The sequence below is a fragment of the Grus americana genome, chromosome 3 (genome assembly GCF_028858705.1).
Source record: "Grus americana isolate bGruAme1 chromosome 3, bGruAme1.mat, whole genome shotgun sequence".
Taxonomy (NCBI): Eukaryota; Metazoa; Chordata; class Aves; order Gruiformes; family Gruidae; genus Grus; species Grus americana.
Genome location: NC_072854.1, coordinates 33,581,732 through 33,602,941, shown reverse-complemented (window position 1 = coordinate 33,602,941; position 21,210 = coordinate 33,581,732). Strand labels below are relative to the sequence as shown.

General features: G+C 37.0%; 1 protein-coding gene across 49 annotated transcripts in view; it reads right to left on the bottom strand.

Moving 5' to 3' along the window:
* RIMS1 (regulating synaptic membrane exocytosis 1) overlaps positions 1–21,210 on the bottom strand; it is a 350,364-nt gene that overhangs the window by 115,099 nt on the left and 214,055 nt on the right. For 26 of the 49 annotated variants that reach the window (XM_054820922.1, XM_054820925.1, XM_054820924.1 and 23 more), the window contains 4 exons: positions 15,502–15,658; positions 13,362–13,487; positions 9,297–9,359; positions 4,823–4,912 (listed from right to left, as the gene is read on the bottom strand). In XM_054820922.1, coding sequence (XP_054676897.1) covers positions 4,823–4,912; positions 9,297–9,359; positions 13,362–13,487; positions 15,502–15,658 — 436 coding nt within the window. The remainder of the gene's footprint in view (positions 1–4,822; positions 4,913–9,296; positions 9,360–13,361; positions 13,488–15,501; positions 15,659–21,210) is intronic. The other 23 variants (XM_054820923.1, XM_054820929.1, XM_054820934.1 and 20 more) reach the window with 3 other exon arrangements.

Sequence of the window (21,210 nt, the reverse complement as noted above, 5' to 3'; positions counted from 1 at the left end):
TTTCTCTGTATGCCTGCAGTGTATGTCAGCAGATTATGTTGTATAATTCAATTTAACAAAAAGGACTTGAATTGTGAATGAAAACTGGTGTCTTATATAATTCTTTTCTTGAAAAAGCTAATTTAATTTAGAATGATATATACTATACTATAGACTGGTGTTGCTTATTTTGTTGCGATGTTATGTTGTTGTAATAGTACAAGTGTATCTATAACAATTTACAAAATCAAAATATACTGATTAATTTACAAAGAGCAAAATGTTTACATAAACTCTGCACGACTATCTAATATTTCACTTTCTGAGGCATCCTTCCAGTCCATGTAATAAGGAAAAGGGTTTGATTTATGGAACATGCAAATAACAAAGGTTTCAAGGAGATTAGCATCACTTGAACAGTTAGGTAGATCTTTCAGAAGTTTCAAGAGGAAATAGGTTGTTAGTAGTTAGTTTCTTTTTCTCTCCAAAGCAAGAGTTAATGAAAATGTTAATGCATCAGTGCACTCAAAGCCCTTAATATGCTGATATCCACTACAAATATTAAACAGCATTTGATAGATTTAACTAGGTCATGCAGTATGAACTTTGAGAACATGCTCTCTTTCACTGAATGTTGAATGACCATGAGCCACAGTACAACGCAGACAAACATGCAATAACTTATTCCTTTACATAGTAGAAAAGAACTGGAAACACAATACGTTGCATAGCTAACGCAAACAGTTATTTTACCATACATTATTTTAAATGTAGATGGTGATACTCAACATAACTGTTAAAGGCATGCAATATAAACACCTAATACTTCAGACTTACTAAAAAACCCTTAGAAAATTCAAAATGAAATCAGGACAGGTCTTAATTGGATCAACTGACAGCTCCAACTTCTCTGTTATCTATTTATGAGTAGATAACAGGTAACTGTTCAGCTTTGTACCTTGTTTAGGTGGTAGTGACCAGCTGATAGCAAACAACGTGAAGATCTTTGAAACATTTTGGTTCCTACTGCAGTGAAGCGCATCAGAACAAATCTAACACAGCTGCTGGGCTGCAGTTTGCAGATATGCTGACCCTCTTGTCAGTTCCCTTAGACGGAACTAATTCATGGGGTGTGCTCCTTGGTTTTATTTGCTCAGATCTCCGCTGACTAACCTCTCAGGACCAAAGTGTACAAGCAGTACCAATCTGTACAATTGCTCTTGTGCTAACTGCTAACACACACAACAATTGCTTGCACCATAAGAAACTTAGAAGGTAAATAAAACCTAGGTATAGGTAAAATCACACTACATATTATTAAGTAGCTATCACTGGTTGCAATCTTAAATTAATCTGTGGAAGATACTATTATGATGAGAAGCCACTGGTGAATCAGGTCAGATACTGCATTTAAACCTCATGCCTGCGTGCTTTCCTGACTGGAGGCTGGGAGTTGCAAACTCCCAGATTTCTCCACTCTAAAGAACTGGTACCCAATTTACAAGGGAAAAAAGCAGAAATTTGAGACACAATGGAAAGGACAATAAAATAATCATACTAAAGGAAGTGGCAGCAGTAAAAAACATTTTCAATGGCATTAGAGGATATTTATTACTATATTATAAACTAACATATGACTCATAGATCATCACAGGAACTTCAACACCACAATCATTTTGAAAAAAAATAAAAATCAACAGCTTGCAATAATTGGGGGGGGGCGGGAAGAGAGAGAGAAAAAAAAAGGCAGGTGTGGTGCAACTGTATAGATGTATTAGTAGGGGCTGGATATTTTTGAATACCCTAATGTATACTGTGCCAAAGAGAAATACATGAAGGGTTAAGTTCTGTACCAAACCATTCCATTTACCAAAAAACTTTGGCAGGTCCGTGTCAGGGCAAGGTACTTTGTCAGTCAAGTTATACGGACTTTCCTTGCTCAAAGGATGAAGCTTATAGCAGGAGAAAAGGAATGTCTTTGTTGTTGTTGTTTTGTTTATGGTTTAATGCAACTAACAAGATTTATATATCCCAAATTCACATATACTGCTGAAAGTATTTTTCTGCTGGTATATGCGGGTCAACAAAATGACTTCTACTGGCAAAGCGGCATCTTAAAAATCAGTGACTACTCTGACCATTCCAAATGATATAAATGATGTTGTATAGAGTTTAAGGATTAAAACCATTTCCAACAAATCATTGACACAGGGAAATAGGGCTCGACTGTCCATCAGTTACATACAGCCAATACCATTTTGTTAAAAAAAGCTCAAATGGACCATTTTAACTTGATCCCAAATACAATCTAATTCATACCCTCTGAGCAAAAGGTTGGGGGGAGTAAGTAGAAATAATTTTCCATAGGTGAGTATACTCTTAATTTTGTTGAAGAAAATATAGGATGCCACATTTAGAAGTCTATCTTTTTTCTTTGAGGACTAAAAGTCTAAACTTTTAAATAAAATCTACAATTCCATTCGTGGGAGGGGAGGAGAGGAAACACCATGAAAACAGCTAACAATACCTTCAACACAGGTCCCTCAAATACAATGAAAATAAAGTGGTGTTGTATAGATTGGACTTCACAAAACCATACAGTGTTTCTCTTTGCTACAAGCAGGCCCAACTCTACACCTGACAGATGTTTGTCTAATCTCTTCTTAGGCAGTCTCCAGTAATGAAGTCAAGACATTTTCCATATTGTCTATTGCAATGTTGCATTATACTTGCTTTCAAAAAAGCTTTCCTACAGTTTAAGATGAACCTATCTTACTCTGTGTTAAGTCCCTTAGTCTCATCTTCTCCAGCAAGGAAACAAAATGTTTTCTACATTCTTAATTCTGTGTTCTTCAAACTAAAGACTCTTCTATCATTACACGCAACTGATCATTAAGTTCACATTAAAGTTACATTCAACAGTTGGGAACTGAATCTTCTAAAATTAGCTTCCTCCAAAACAAAATGATTAATTTGGCGGGGTTTATACATAAAATATAACGTCTTCCTTCAAAAACAGGGCTGTAGTGGAAAAACGTCATCTGTGTCAGAAGAAAATAAACTAGTATGTCCTAAATCCTCTGTCAGAACCACACAGATCTTATTATTTTCAACAAAACCATCATGGAAAATTTTAATATGAATTTCCTAAACAAGAGCTTTACTACACCCCCATGAAGGATCCCAAGTCAAAAGCACCTATTTAGGACTTCTAAAAGCAAAGAAGTAAAAGTTTCATAGCAATGGACAATTTTTCTGCATCAGACCCACAGATGATTTGGCAAAACCATGTGTTTAGTAGCAGTAGAGGCCATTAACAGACTAAACACTCTTCTTTACGAGGAGCTCATGAAAAATGCTGCAGGTTCTGTGCAGTGCCTATTGGGCAGAGGTTGCTGGACATGAATTATAAAGACATCATAGAACTAGTTAACATCACTGACAAGTGTAGTTTTGAATGTAATAGTTTAACTAGATAGTTTACAGTTGCCAGACTTAGTTATTAATTAATATTCATTAATTACACAGTTATAAATATGATGCTGCAATATATTTTACAAAAATCTAGAATTATATCCTGTATTTCATTCTGAGTGGCCTTATTTCTGTCATGGGGTGGGGTTTTTTTTCATTTTTTTAATAACTATGTATATATTATCTACAATATCTTGACCTCAGTCTTAAGAAGGGATGAACTAGTGCAGATCCATCCGAGATAGATACTTCAGCAGAACTTTAGTCACTTCTCTGCAACAAGGGCACAACTTGAAAAGAGCAAAGTTCCAATCAAGGAGCAATGGGAAATGGGGAGGAGGGAAAGAGAAATATCACCAAAAAACTTAGCAGAAACCTTATCATCTCAAAGAGAAAAGTATGTTCTCATTGCCTTTCTTCATAGGTCCTCTGCCACAATAATGAAAATGATGCAACTGTTATAACCACCACATTGTGGTTTGACTGGCAAAGCAACTTTGCATTATTAACTGCCACACTAGTTAAATATGTGTTGCACAGATGAAACTGTAATTCCACCTTATTCCCACTCAATGGGAGCCTATTATTGCCTTTAGTGAAGCTAAGATCTCACTCTCAAATGATATAGTTCTCAGCCAAAAACACAGGTGGTGATGAAAAATTCCCTTGTGGAACAATCCCATCTGTCAAACACACCAGTAGTATTTGGTTCACCTAAGATTTTGAACCAAGCGATTGTAATATTAAAAATTCAGAAAGCATCCATAAAATGCCTGCACAATGTATGTGACACAACGATATTTCATTTAAATTGCAAACATGTCTTAAGAAGACTTATGTGAGCCTTAATATAACGTCACAGAGTGAAAAAACCTTAATGCAGTGATTTGCCTTGTAATTGCAAAAGCAGATGCAGCAGATTAGATTAAGAAAGCAATGAAGTTTGGCTGTTTTGTAGAAAATACATCACTACACAAACTACAGTTCTGGTTTGATATATGAGAGTTTTGTCATAATTTATAAATTATGTCACCGCCTTATTAGCAGTCCACAGAACAGGCAAGAAACAGACATAATACTTTTTAGCAAATGATGATGAAGATTAACACTGCAATGCTATTATCAGCATACTGAGGACTTTTGTAAACAATGACATCAGCTTGAACTAAAACAAGGAAAGAAGCCAGAAGCGGTTATAAACTCCAACACGCAATTTACATGACATACATGAATATAGGAGCAAAGATGTCTACAGATACCAAAGCAGACATGAATGTACAAGAATGTAGAGTACTCATATGAAGAAAAACAAAACTGATAAAGATCACCAGCACAGATGACAAGAAATTCAGAAGTTTTTATTTTATACCTTTCTCGTTCTGGTGAATGCAAACTAGTATCTGGTCTCAAGCAGTTGGTACTAGCACTCCTAGCCCTGTCAAGGGAGGGCTGTAGTTCACTAGTGCCAGTGCATTGCATCCAATGGTAGAAGAGAAAGAAAAAGAAAACAAAGAAAGGAATACAATGTTAGATATTAACTCATAAAATAATGCTCTCTTTACAGAAAATGTAGAATCACAATGATTTAATTAAGGAAAACGTAAAAGAGCTGACTGGATGACAGTGCCAAGATTTGTTTAGAAAATAAAAGCAAACAAAAGACTGCTAGATTTTTTTTGCTAAGATCCTCAAAATGTTTAAAACTGAATGAGACAAAACAACATCCACTTGTAACAAAGTGGAATGAGAAATATCAAACAATAGATTTAAATCCTTATTAACAGCAGTAAATCTTAAGCCAACATAAAAGGATGTGATACACTATATAATACGTGAAATCACTTCACAGTGAAGGTCATTTATTTTGCAATTCCATATTAGCTGCCAAACAGGAGGGGGGATTAATCCTCAGTTCCTTACCTAACCAGTAGATCATCTCCAAATTTCGGTATTCGTGAATTAAGGCAATCACGAAGGAGTGAAATATCCTGTCTAATCATGGATTTGGTCTTAGCACATGCAGGAAGAGTTGAGCTTTGTAAATTAAAATCATTTAAACAAAATGAAAATAAATTTGACATGTAACCAAAATATTATACTTAAACAAAAGAATGTAACAAAGAAAAACACGCAACATATAATTTTAACAGTGATGACAACTCTAGCTAATACAAAGTGGTTTGGTTTGGGGTTTTTTGTTATGTAGGGGTTAATTTAAACATTATATGAAGTAATTTTAGGATTATATCCCTTATCTCTCAGTTATAAAAACTCCATTAAACTTTTTTTTTTTCCATAAAACAAGGCAAGACTACTTATTTTTTTAAAAAGGAACTAACTACTTAAAGGGGACTCTCGACACTTCTTACCTGTATAGGTTCCAATGAGTACCATTTTCTAGTAAAGGCATCTTGGGTGGTAATGTTTTATAGTGCCTAACAGAACTTCTTGAATGTGATGGAACAGAAAAGAAAACAGAACAACACAAAAACATGCCAGAAATAAAAAGACAGGTAAAGGTAAGCCAAGACCGACCAGAATGTAAAATAAATGCATAATATTCTGCTATATTCAATAGCTGTATGAGTAGATTTCTCAATATATGTTTTTCTCAAGAACTGTGACAGCTATCTGGGGGACAAATTTTTGTATTTACACTGTTGTTAATACTCATGATAATACTAGTACAGCTCAAATTTTTTCCCTGTCATGAAAGTAATCTAAATGCCATTTATAGAGATTTTTAACTAAAATATACAAGCTGTTGTAAAGAATTAGGTTGATACTAAACTTGCTCTTTATTTCTCTTAGTGATGCCTTACTTAGACCTGCTAGATTTTAATGTCTTCACTAGCTAAGCATGAAAAGCTTGCTAAAACAGTGATACATAGTATCACAAACTTAATTATAGATGTATTAGCATCTGGCATTTTTGAATGTGAAAGTCTTTCGGAAGCAGTGTATCAGCTTCAAAATCTAACAGTAATTAAATGCTATTAAGAATAAGCTAATTAAAAAACCCTAGGAGATCTACTGCATCAGCCAGCACAGCAGTACCATGAGATGTAACATGACAACTGTCTAATATCACTTACAGTACATGAGATTTTAATACAGGAACTGTTTGCTTTAGTATCCAGCTCTATCCAATGAACAAGGGAGAAATTTAAAGGCAGACAGTGGCCAAATCATGGCCATTGAATGGTTAAGGGTTAATAACCAAGTTCTAACAGTCTTCCATATACACCAGGACGCAGCTGCAGTGCTATTAGGACCAGCAGCCTTAGGGATTTTGCAGCTTCAAGAACAGTCTGTCCTAACAGGACATTCTGATTCCTGTTAAGGCTTGGACCTAGGCACAGCAGATCAACCTGACTGTGCCACAGACAACAGATGAAACAACTCTGTGCCTGGAAGCCCTGGTGTTTGTAAAACCCTGAAGGATTTAACAGAGGAGCTTTGACCCTTTGTGTACAGGTTTAGCAGTCATCACTGCTGACATCTCTACCAGAGCCGACTGTGACGTTGTAAAGTTGGAATAAAGGTATGGTTGTCCATCAGGTTAGTCCTGGCATACTAGCAGATATTACCAAAGTGGATGTGACCTAAGACATGGAATGTGACAACTCATGTTCTGCGGCATAGGTACACATGTTCTCCCACTGTTTCAGCTATTTGTCAATAATTACATACAGATGGACAGGATGGACAGCTAGGACTAGTATTATTCTAAACTGGTGTATTAAACTAACCATATATCTTAACTTTGTAACTTGGAATATCTCATATTAATATTTCTTACATTTAACATGAAACTCTTAACATTTCTTTCCTATTTTAAGCTGAAGCTGTCTCAACAATTAATTAAAACATTATTCAGCAAGCTGTCTAGAAAACAAGGATAAAGCCTTAAAATGTTTCTAACATGAAGAAAGCCAGGCAATGAGAAAGGACCAAAGATGGCAACCAATACGCACATCAAATTTTTGTTGAAAGGGTTTTAAGACTATTCAGTTCAGGACGGATACTGGCAATTTTCTGGGTATTACAGAAACTTGGATTAGGCTGCATAAGCCTCAGAGTTAAATTTAAAAATCAATCTATTGTCTTCTATTGCCTTATATTCACCTTCAATACATTGTTAAAAGTAGGATTCTGTTTTATAGTGTACCATTACTGTTACCTTAAAGGAGTAAATTTGTTACTTTTCTTGATCATAAAAAACCCCCAGCAATAATTAGAATAAGAAAAAGGCAAGAAAGGGCTGTACTCTCTGAATTCAGTGTAGCTCTTACCTAATGCTATTGCTGCCCATGCACAATTTTTAGCTGGTTAACTGGCCAGACTGGTTAGTAGATTTGTAAAACTACTGAAAATCTATAGTGGCTGGGTGAAGTGCATCAAAAGTTCATAATACAATATTTACTTTGTGAATTAAGTGAGAATTTAAGCATTGTCATTGAAGAATTGTAATGAAAATTATAATCTTTAAGAGGGAAAGGAAAAATCATGGAGCGGGAGGCAAGTAGGGGAGTGACGCTATAGAAGATGCAGCAGAAAGAGCAAGGCCATAGGAAGGAGGCAGGAAAAATTGTTATATGACAATAAATGGACATAAAATAACAGAGAATGAAATAAACGATTAACCTTTAAAACCTAAAATGTTGTGGTAAAAGCTTTTTTAGCTGAAGTATGAGAATGAAAGTCCTTCTACTGATAATAAAAACTTACATTTTAATTTAAAAGCTTCACTGATGCACAGATTTTTTGGAAAGTTTTCATATTTATTATTTTACCTTTATACTACTGTGCCGTGTAACAGAACCCTTTCACAGCATCTTCCAAGCTGTTTCAAATTTGATGAAGAGAATTAAAGCAACTCAAGGCATATTAAAAACCCCACTACTCTGTAGGGGAAAATCCTACACCAAGTAAATGAATAAGTACATTAGACAACATGGTTTTAAAAGTTTGATGGTTTTAAACATATAGCACTGAAGTAAAAATCTTAGAAACACTCAGATCCCGAACAGAAGAATGGTTAAGGATTTGGCTGAAGTAATTGAATGGTTAACTACTTCAACCTACATTTTTACTGATTCTAAATGGAAGTTTTTCTACATAATCTGACATGTATTTTTAACAAGGTTAACAAACAGGAGGGGGGGCAGAATTAAATTTGTTAGATAAAGATATTTCAGTCCCATATAGTTTCACAATATTGGGAAGAGTTGAGACAGGGAGCTCTAAGCTTTGGAACGAGAGATTAATGAAGATTAAAGATGAGCCCAAACTACAAAGTTTACACCTGGATCTAATTTATAGCACAATTTGTAGACACAAAACCAAGTAATATGAGACCCCTCAAATCTGGGGTTCCCATAGAGCCCTTGTTAATCACTGCTCTTTCCTCTACAAGTGACCAAAATCAGCATCAGATTAGGTTTCACAACAACTAAAGACTGTTGGGTTTTGTGTGGCTGTGATATAAACATAAAAACGCAAATAAAAGAAAACATAAAAACAACTTAAAAGGAACGTTTGAAATTATAACAACACCGTCATGCATTGGGAGATCAGGACTTCTGTGACTAGACAGAAAATCTACCACAAAATACACAGAATTTCTTCAACTGCTTTAATCCTTACTACTGAAGTTCACAAACATGTATACACATCTCAATCTGAATTAAAATGAACAAAGGAGAACAACTGACTGTTCAACTTCAGAATGTGAAGTTCTTTACTTACTGGGACTAAATACCGCTATGGAAAAAAGTCGGGCACACAAAGTATAGACAACTAACCAGACGTGTTCATGATTACCAAATTCCTGTATTTACCTGATGGTATGTAGGCACTCTGCACTTCTTCCTCGTTTTGCTCTGGGCAGCATAAGAAGCTCACTGCACAGACAGGATGGGTGGTGAGTGAAACAGATATAATTATGAAGCATTAGATGACATGGGTTATGCCAATGATATGCAAATGAAAACATAAAAAGAAACAAGAAGCTTCCACCCAGATAGATAGTCTGATAATGTTCAAACCCAGACTGCACTTCTCACAGAATATAAGCCAAAAAATGCCCGTGATGATAACTACATTTTCAAGAAATTCCTTTCAGTGTGGCACCTAATTTTGTGGGATTTCTCCTTTTAAAATTTAGAAGTATTGTTTCAGAGGTCTTCATGACGAAAGGAATCCATAAACCAGCTACATTTCTCTAATATCCTCCTTTCTCATTAACTAATTGATGAAGAAATACTTTAAAAAAAAAAAAAATTATGCTTGTTGTTTGTTGGTGGTTTTTTCTTCTTCCTAAGCCACATATACATGAAAAAGCAGGGAGGGTATGCTACTAATTATTGCAGATCAGTTTATGGGAAGAGTAACCAGTCACCCTTTTGGGAAAAACAAAAATATACGTTCTTTGGAAATATTACGTTTGGCCAAATATAAATTCTGACTCATAGCTCTTGACAGTATTTTGTAATGCAATCCTAAAGAAACAAAAAAATTGCTAATCAGCCATCAGACTTTTTGTTTCTTATTGTTTCCAATTAAGAAAATCAGCCATCTATTCTGTTTTTCATTTACTGTAACCAAACACATGCTACAGCCAGCAAGATGGTAAAATTAATACATATTTATGCTTATGGTAAATGTGACTATGATATGAAATATCCTTTGAATTAATCTTGTAGTTTTATGCACTTCAATACAATCAGAAAGACCAAGCTCCAAACCTCCTAATTATTGTAAATATGAAATTAAAGCTAAACTTCATGGAAACATGTTCTTTTAAAAGAAGCAGGGAATCATATGAAGTACTATGGTGACAAAGAGAGAAAAGATTACAAAATAGATAAAGCAGCAGTTGTTCAATGTGCTTTGGGCTTCATGACACTATAAAAGGACCCATTTAATTTATGCAGTATAGGTAATATTTATCTAAAATTCTAAACTGGGCAGCTTGAAATAATGGCTTGTGAGTCACATGTGAGATTTAACTTTGCATCTGGAACCACTAGCCTGATGTTGATGCAATGAAATATATTAAATTTTTGGATTTTTTAAAGCAAAATTTCCATTCATAACCTCAGAAGACTGACAGAATTTATATGCAGGTTTCCAAATTACAAATAAACATGCATTTTAGGAAAAAAGTTACCATTTTAAGAATTGCGAAGTAGATGCACAGTCCACAATAAATCATAGGGTACTTCGTTAATATTTACTCTACCTTTGCTAAGCCAAACAGTATGTATTGTAATTGGCCCATGGCAAACAGAAATATAAAATTCATCCAGAAAAGGGATATAAAATAGAAAATCCACCATGAAATCTTCAAGTTAAGAAAACAAAGCAAAAGAATCCATCACAGTAGATTACCAATAATATAAGAAGATGCTCATAGTTCTATAATAAATTAAGCCTAGTTTGGACACATTTAAAATAAAGATTATTACTGTAAAACAAGTGTTTTCTAATGTGAGTATTTTAGTACTCACAGTAACAGATTTTATTTAGGAAAAGAAGAAATACTAAAAAAAAATTAAAGGGCTATGCCCTTGAAAATTGGATTATGACCCTAAATTCAGAGCAAAGTATAGCTAGATTTCTTAATAAAAAGCTTTTCCTAACAGATTTATATACATATACACACATACAGGTGTGTATATATGTATATAAATATACATAAAAAAGGTAAAGTGGACAAATCAGTTCCACTGGAAATTTATCACACCAGATACTTTAGTAAGAGGCTATAATAACTATTTTTACAAAAATCTGTTCAGAATACTCAATATTCATTTGGAACCAATAACAGATCATTGAGAAAATGATCAAAAGTAATCAGCAATTGTAATTTCTGACATGTAACTATCGAGTAATTACTCACTTTTCAAACTAAGTTTATGTTAGGTATCTACATGAATGTACTTGTTTAGATGAAGGGTTCAGTAAATGAACAACACATAATACTTATAGTACTATTGATACTAATACATAAGATTTTTTTTAAGTCCTTGGATGTGATAGAGAATCGTCCTCAACAAAGCTGGTTTTGATGTTCCCTATGATGCTGCTCTTATGCACCGAAAGACAGTGAAACCTGCAAGAGTCGTTAAATAGTCTCCACAATTGAAGAAATCTGGGGGAAAGATGAAAAGGAAAACAGGAGAAAAGAGACCACTTCAGACAAGATTATTGCTCAAGGAGAGTAAGTACGTGGACCCACATCTTTACATTCTGCAAATAAGCCACGTACATCCTTCATGTCCAATCTTTAAACTTCTGAAAAGCTTCTTCTGAACATGGAAAAGGAGTAAAGATCTTGTCTTACTCCTCTGAACAAATCCAGCAGCCCATTGCTGCTGTAGCTCTGGTCTGATGGCTCATCTCCAAGAAAGCCTCAATGCAAGCCCTGCTGTCCAAGTATAATCCACACTTGTATTATCATTTATGTCATGGTTTGAGGCTTTACTGGAAGAAAATTTTCTAGGCAGTTAACTGTCTATATTTATTTCTACTGAGAAAAGTTACTTTTTAAAGTCTCTTCCTTTTCAGATGTGCTGAATAAGAAATCTGTTCAATAAATGTCTTCAGGAATCTTTTGAATATCTCACTACTTATAATTAATAACATGAAACATTTGCAACAAGTGGAAATTACAACAATAGACCTTAGACAATTCTGTACATACTTCTTGCCAATAAAGTTTTTTTTTAAAATGTTCCAAATAACTCATTCATTCCCATATGTATGTTATCATATTAAAAAAGCAAAACAGGCAAGATCATATACAAAATTGTACTAGTTTAACTGCAAAAGCCATCTGTTATTCAATTTCTATGTTGCTTCAAAACTGGACAAAGAGTTCCAGAGATTTTTATGCTTTGTTCTTTACGTGTTTTCACAGCACTATGAAATCTATGTTCTGTATTGAATTTACTGGATCACTTGGAAAGGTTTTCTCATCCTTCCTCATAAAAATAGTAACTTACTGCAAAACCAAAACAAATCCACACACATTACTAAGATAATTGATCTTATATGAATGGTAAAAGTTTGCCACTATAGTTTAGCTATATGATTTTTTGTTAAGTAAACAGACAACTCACAAACATCAATAATCTGTGTAACTGTCATCAATGTTTTCCAAATATTGAACTGAAATATCTTTTTCAACTTTTTTCAGCTATAAACTAAACATAAATTCTCATTTTCTTCCATTTTATTAGAATATATTCCTAGATACCTGAAAACAATGCCTATTGGGAGAGACCAAGCATTCTCTGGGGAGCGTAGCCACTGCATGCATTCCAGGGAGAGGTATGTACGTGTCACGCATCTAAGATTGGAGATTTTTGCTAATTACAAGAACCACAACTATCCTTGCTATGCCTGAGTACTGTACCAAGTTCACCAGAATGTTACATAAGATACTGTGAGACTGCACATATAGATGTCCAAAATCTATAAGCACAGGAATGCAAATCATAGCATATGCGACTCCCAGCTAGTAGGAATGCATGCCTAGTATTTTGCTGGCTACCGAAACAGATAAAGTCTGAGTTACAAGAACAGCTAGGGCATACATGTAGATTTATGGTTTTCTAGCAACAATCTCTGGGCTTCATTCACACGATAAACAGCAGAATACTCCAGGGCAAGCACCCAAGAACTGTTAGTCTAGATACCTGCTATAACTGGCAAACCAGTGCACAGTTTCACCAAAAAAGAGTTATAGATAATTTAACCATGACACTAGATTCATCAGTTAGGATGATTTCTCTCTCTTCTCCATTACTATCAGTCATGTTTCTACTGAACGCTTGAAAATTAGGAAAATCAACAAAGACATTTCTAAACTTTTTTCCAAGTTCAGGCTGACGATGTACCTTTCTTGATCAGACAAATACTGACTATCCATGTCTCTGGATCTGTAATCAACTGGAGTTCTGGAGGCATCATGGTGTCTAGTTGGAGAACGTGATCTTCTCATTTGATGAATTTCATCTAAACTCCTGAAAGGCAGAAATACGTTTGATAATCTTGTTTTCTCATAAATAACACAGCTTAAAGGATTACAGTACACGTTGGTCGAAAGGAGTTTTTAATCATTAAATTGTTAATATATGACTTCTAAAAAAATATTGGATCCTAAGACTAAAAAAACCCCAACCTCTACGTAATAGAAAGCAGCTATTTCTACCATATTTAGAAGTACACATCTGTTTCTGTGTACACTGATTGTTTCAGTAATGGCATTTTCAAAGCCTGCACTTAAAGAATAACTGAGATAACACAAGAACTGATAATGCCTCACACGAAATTAAGTTGTATGCATTTGTAGATGCATAGCTGGATTTCTAAAGGGCTGATTTTGGGCCATCAGCTTTTTGCAGGTATCACCAAGTATTCTTTAAGAAATTCTGGGATAGGATATGGGAACTTGCAGCAGATTTTATCAATCTCAAACTAAGTGTTATACAAAAGGTGTATGAGTTTGTACAAATGCAGGTAAGCTCTGACCTCCATGACAGTAATTTAAAGCTCTCTTCACATCCAATAGAACAAGAAAAGAAACTACTGCTTGAAGGAATATTCTTCCTTTAGTTTAATAACTGCCATTGGAACAAGAGGCATTAGTCTTTCAAAGTATAAAAAGGATAGGTGGAATTGACTATGAAATATTTCATTTGTGCATTGTGCTTGTAGATCGAAAGATGCAACAAGAGGATATATAATTGTTTGCAAAAGCAGAATGAGGAGCTCTCATTCTCTCTACCATTAAAAAAGTCAGTGCCACAGTCTGTTTTACATAGAGCCATACTCTTCTATCTGTTAAGGATGTATTACTGAGAAATGCAACAGCAAGTGATTTGGTGGGTAGCGAAATAGCTTCATCTGTAAGAACTAATGTAACAGAGGGGGATGCATGCAGGGACTTAAGAAGCACGAAAAATTTCAACATGCAAAAACAGTATATATGGCATGGAGGATGGAAAGAAAGAAGTAAGATCATCAGGATTCTCAACTGGGAGGAGCTGGTTTTCCAGAATGTATCATCATTTTGAAACATCACAGATATCTGGTATTAAATGACCTGTGATGGAACTCCAAAAAAACCCCAGAAATGATGGATAAGGACACTACTGTAGCACAGAATTTTGTACACAAAATTCAGCTAAGAAGGGTGGATTCTTAGTAAACTACCACAGCTAGTGGGCAATAATGTTGGGCAATAATGTTGTTAGTGCACACTTCAAGCTCTTGCAGTAATTCAAGATCAAAGCTTCCTAGAAATTAGAGGAAAGAAAAACTGGTAAAAACTGGATGATTTTTAGGGTTCCATGAGAGGTTGCAAGAGAGGTTTATTGCCCTGCACAATAAAACAAGCAAAATCAAGTGGGTCACTTTTTGTGCTTAAACAGTCTGTACAGCACTATTCAAAAAAAACCATAAAGCATGTAAGTGAAAAGCTCAAAAGGATTCTCCTATTAACAGGTTGTCTATTAAAAGCAGTAAATGCAGAAGATAGAGGTTTAAAAATCACTATCTGATTCTGTAAAGTATTTTTACTTCTTCCATTAAAAATGTCACATTATAAATACAATTGATAATTTCAGCTTGCTGTTACTTCAGATTGAACTGTTAGTTTAATTCATAGCTATTATACAATTAGTACATGCCATTATGTATTAGCCTACAAATATACTTAAGTGGCTTCAAACAAGATTCAGCCACTGACTGACTGAAAAAACATTTCCAAACCTACATATTAGTTATGGTACACAGATAATGAATCACAGAGAAAATACCAGTAAAAGAGGCGAGTCTTACAAAGTTATGATTCATCCCATGAGTGCTCTTGAATGATTAATAAATGTATACATCAAGTTCAAATACTACACTATTAAATTCAGATAGAAAAAAAGTTTTAAAATTGTGAAAAATTGCTGAACGAGAAAAAAGTTAATAATGAGAGACTATACAAACTTGAAACCACCAAGTGTTTCACTGACTTGTGATGCCTACCTCTGTAATGGCACATTTGGTAAACGTGAACGGGTCCTGCCCTGATCGTCGCCACGGTGAGGAGATACAGATCGTGAACGATGATGTGTTGTTCTTTGCTGTTCTGGCACAGTTAGCGTCGTAGATTTACTTTCTCTAGTGCTAGATCTATAACCTACTGGCAAGAGGGCAACAAAAGGAAATTAGAGAATAAAAGTCTGGCTTTGGAAAGAATTCAGATGGTTAGTCCTTCCAGGAACACGCATCTAAATGCTTACACACCTTTCAAGTCGTCATTCAACTTTTGTACATCCCGATGTATCATGCAGCCAGGATAAATTACTAGCATTACCTTTAAATGTCTACATGTACAGAGACAGAGAAACTGAGGTGATTTTCATTAGGTACTGGAAGATGTGGAGGAGAGGACCGAAATAGTTTTCTGACATGGGGAAGAGAACCCTTGTAACTTGTATTTCAAAATTTTCAAACAGTAGCAAATATTTGAAAGGAATCCAAGCAATGTAGGTTTACCTCATCTAACAAATGGAGAAGGCATGCTTGTGTACAACAGTGCAGACTCATCCAGGTCATATATAAAGCATCCTTCTGACTCTTGTTTCAGTTAAATACAAAGATGTTCTCCTACTGAACTTGGCCAAAGCCACGTACTTTCAAAAATTACAAGCATTTAGAGTCTATTGTATAGAATATTGGGTATCGTATACTCTGCAGAACATTTTTTCCAAATACTATGAATGAGCTGCCAAGTTTCTCATAGTTCATTTTTACATAGGATTAAAAAAAAAAAAATCAGCAGAATGTTAGTACGTTTTAAAGCGTTGATATTCCTATGCCTTCTTCCATGTAGCACACTGTTTGCCTTGTTAAACACTTTGAATCCCATCCTAAAACAGACAACGAAGCTCAGTGAGATGAACAGCTTTCAAAAGGTGCCTGCTATCTTTCCAAAAGAGTCTAAGGAGATTTGCTCAGCATTTAGTTGCTCACTTCTAGACATTTCAATTAGATCACAAGAATGCCTTGATAGAAAATCCCTCAATGACAGAAAGGGTCATTCCTTAAGTCATCCCTTAGTGACTTCACAAATTATTGTTTAATTCCAAAATAATAATTTTACTGCTTCTCTGAATTTGTCTAGCATTAAGTTCCTGTAATGTGTTATTTTGTTCAGCTAAAAAAACGGCCTGTATCAGAAATCTTTCCATGCAGGAAAAGACTATGATTTAGTCACTCATTTGTCAACTGGATAAATTAAGTTTCACTTTTTAAGGATCTTGTTATATAGCTTCAGGTTTGGGGTTTTTTTTCATATTTTGTATAATTTATATAATCCTTGTAGTTCTCTGATCTTCTACCAAGTTATTATAGCCCATATACAGAGTCTGTATTAGGCTTGGTCATGTATTCAATGACACTCAATGCCTGTTTAGCTGCAAGTCTGAACCCCGATCACAAACAAGGAAGCATTCATGCTTTTTTCCCAAATTGTGCATCAGTTTACAAACATATTCTAATGGACATGTAACTTATCTGAATGCATTACCTCACTGTTAGACCTGGAGAAAACACTTTGTTAAAACAGTGATAAGTAACCCTAAAATAAGAATATCTTCCACCATAGAACAGATTCATCTTAGTAACATGAAACTGAGAACAGGGACCTACGTGATGATGCATTTTATCATCCAAGGAACTCTAAGACTCTTTTCCCTCATTATACAGCTTATAATATCACAGCCTCCAGAACTGTGTCCACCTTTTATACAGTATTGAACAAATTAGCATAAGTTATCCAAAGATAACAGTAGAGCACCTGCGTGCTGTAGTATCCTACAGTAGCTTTTGTGTTAACATCAGCTTTCCAGCAACTTCAGTAAATAAAAAAAGATTGGCTTCAATAAGTTCTTGTTGCCTTTAATATAGTTACCACTACCAATATGATAGGGAAGGCAGATAGGAAGGAGACAGTGTTGACAGAAAGATGATTAGACAGTTTCAGTACAGACTTTCTGGTTACTGTCAGCTGGAAAACATATGCAGAAAGACCTTTGTAAGTTCTGCTATCATTTTGTCCAACTTTTGTGTCTTCTACTTCATAGTATAGTGGCTGGTGTTAGAACATGGGAAACATTTTTTTTCTTCCATTTCTTGAAGCAGAGGGGTGGGATGAGGTTAATAGATCAAGGAAACAAGAAGCACTATGAATATTGATAGATCTTAGAGGGTAGGATAGGGCCAAAAGAAAAGCACTCGTAATAAGAACATATCATGTAGCTCAACCATAGCTTGCCAAGCCGGTGAAGAAGGCTTTAAACTAAAGTTGCTGGGGGAGGGAAACATCAATGCATTCCACTCCTACCGGTTTGATGTCAGTGCCAGCAATAGATGCCCAGAGCCAGGAAAAGGATCACAGTTCAGCAGAAGAGGATCTGAAGTGCTGCGCAAAGGAATTCCAGCCACTCCAGCCAGTAAATCAGCTTCATCAGGTGCCCAACTTAAATGCCTCTATGCAAATGCATGTAGCATGGGGAATAAACAAGAGGCGTTGGAGACGTGCATATCATGCAGACGTGGTGGAATGGCTCCTATGACTGGAGTGTTGGAATAGAAGGATACAATCTCTTTAGGAAGGACAGGCAGGGGAGAAGAGGAAGGGGTGTCACCCTTCACTGTAATGACAGGCTGGATTGCATGGAGCTCCACCTGGGAGACGGATGAGGAGCCGACTGAGAGCTTATGGGTCAGAATTAAAGGAAGAGCAGGGACAGGTGACACTGTGCTACAGGCTACCTGACCAGGAAGACCAGGTGGATGAGGCCCTCTATAGACAGATAGGAACAGCCTCATGTTCACAAGCCCTGGTCCTCGTGGGGGACTTCAACCACCTCAATATCTGTTGGAGGGAAAACACAGCAGGGCACAAGCAATCCAGGAGGTTCCTGGAATGCACTGATGATAACTTCCTCCTCCAAGTGATAAGGAGCCAATGAGGAGAGGTGCCATGCTGGAGCTTGCTCTCACCAAGAGGTGGTGAGGAATGTGAAGCTCAAGGGCAGCCTTGGTGGCTGCAGTGATCCTGAAATGGTGGAGTTCAAGATCCTGAATGTAGCAAGGAGGGTGCACAGCAAGCTCACTACCCTGGATTTCAGGAAAGCAGACTTTGGCCTCTTCAGGGATCTGCTTGGTAGAGTACCATAGAACAAAGCCCTGGAGGAAAGAGGGGCCCAAGAAAGCTGGCTAGTATTCAAGGATCACCTCCTCCAAACTCAGGAGCGATGCATCCCAACAAAGAGGAAGTCAGGCAAAAATGTCCGGAGGCATACATGGATGAACAAGGAGCTCCTGGACAAACTCAGGGGAAAAAAAAAAAAAAAGGAAGCCTACAGAGGGTGGAAGCAAGGGCAAGTAGCCTGGGAGGAATACAGAGAAATTGTCCAAGCAGACAGGGATCAGGTTAGAGAAGCTAAAGCCCTGAGAGAATGAAATATGGCCAGGGGCATCAAGGGCAACAAGAAAAGCTTCTATAGGTATGACAGCAATAAAAGGAAGACTAGGGAAAATGTGGGCCATCTCCAGAAGGAAACAGGAGACCTAGTTACCCGGGATATGGAGAAGGCTGAGGTACTCAATGACTTTTTTGCCTCAGTCTTCACCAGCAAGGGCTCTAGCCACACTGCCCAAGTCACAGAAGGCAAATGGCTTTACTAAGGGCAAATTGTGCCTGACAAATTTGGTGGCCTACTATGACAGGGTTACAGCACTGGCGGATAAGGGAAGAGCAACAGACTTCATCTACCTAGACTTGTGCAAAGCATTTGACACTGTCCCGCATGACATCCTTGTCTCTAAATTGGAGAAACATGGATTTGATGGATGGACCACGCGGTGGATAAGGAATTGGCTGGATGATCGCACTCAAAGAGTTGCAGTCAATGGCTTGATGTCCAAGTGGAGACCAGTGACAAGTGGCATTCCTCAGGGGTCGGCATTGGGACTGGCGCTGTTTAACATCTTTTTTGGGGACATGGACGGTGGGATTGAACGCACCCTCCGCCGGTTTGCCAACGACACCAAGCTGTGTGGTGCAGTCGACACACTGGAGAGAAGGGATGCCATCCAGAGGGACCTTGACAGGCTGGAGAGGTGGGCCCATGAGAACCTCATGAAGTTCAACAAGGCCAAGTGCAAGGTCCTGCACGTGGGTCAGGGCAATCCCAAGCACAAATATAGGCTGGGTAGAGAATGGATTGAAAGCAGCCCTGAGAAGGACTTGGGGGCGTTGCCGGATGAGAAGCTCAACATGAGCTGGCAACGTGCACTTGCAGCCCAGAAAGCCAACCATATCCTGGGCTGCATTAAAAGAAGCACGATCAGCAGGTCAAGGGAGGCAATTCTCCCCCTCTACTCCGCTCTCGTGAGATCCCATCTGGAGTACTGTGTCCAGCTCTGGCGTCCCCAGTAAAAGAGAGACATGGAGCTGTTGGTGTGAGTCCAGAAGAGGGCCACAAAGATGATCAGAGGGCTGAAGCACCTCTCCTATGAAGACAGGCTGAGAGAGTTGGGCTTGTTCAGCCTGGAGAAGAGAAGGCTCTGGAGAGACCTGGACCTGAAGAGGGTCTACAAGAAAGCTGGAGAGGGACTTTTTACAAGGGGATGTAGTGATAAGGCAAGGGGTAATGGCTTTAAACTTAAGGAGGGTAGATTTAGATTAGATATAAGGAAGAAATTCTTTACTGTGAGGGTGGTGAGGTACTGGAACGGGTTGCCCAGAGAGGTTGTGGCTGCCTCATCCCTGGAAGTGTTCAAGGCAAGGTTGGATGGAACTTTGGGCAACCTGGTCTAGTGGAGGGTGTCCCTGCCCATGGCAGGGGGGGTTGGAACTAGATGATCTTTAAGGTCCCTTCCAACCCAAACCATTCTATGATGATGATTCTATGATGATTCTAAGATGAAAGAAACATCATGGACCATAATCTTGAGTGCGTGTGTGCGCTGTTCTCAAGCAACACTGAGTTAGATGTGTCAAATAAAAATAATGTACATAATTTCATATATAAAATGTGACATTACTGAAGTTTGGGGAGGGTGGGGGCTATTGTTTGAAAATGAGAGAAAACATGGAGAAAAAACCCTTGGGGGAGCTCACTTGCAGCTACAATAGAGAGCTCACTAGTAGCTACAAAAGTAGCAAATGCTTGCTACTTAAAAAGCATTTTTAACAGCAAAGCTGTACAGAGTACTGACTGCCTGTAAAAGTTGATAGCATGCATGAAAGTATCCACCGAGGTTTATCAACCTCTTAATGAAGGAGGACTCCAATGCTTCTCAGGTTTTGATGTACTGTGATGCTGGAGTACCTTACCTGCTGAAAAAGTGTTCCAGAGTTGTGTAATAAAATTAGAAAGAAACATGAGGATCTCCTTGATCTCAGTACAATGACTGAGTGCAAATTTTGAAGCAAAAAAGGGACTCCCTCAATATGTCCATTGAGATTCCCTCATTTCATGTACTACGGTTGCTGCAGAAAATGTCTGAATTTTGTCAGACGAAGAAGAAGAAAAACTACACATGACAAAAGCTAGATGTGTTCCTTTTCCCAGGATAACTAAATCTGAGCTGTATGTGCTAAAAGATACTTCATTTTCCAAACAAGCTTGTTTTAGATAAAATCCTGTCATCCCCATCAGGAGGAACACTATCTTACAT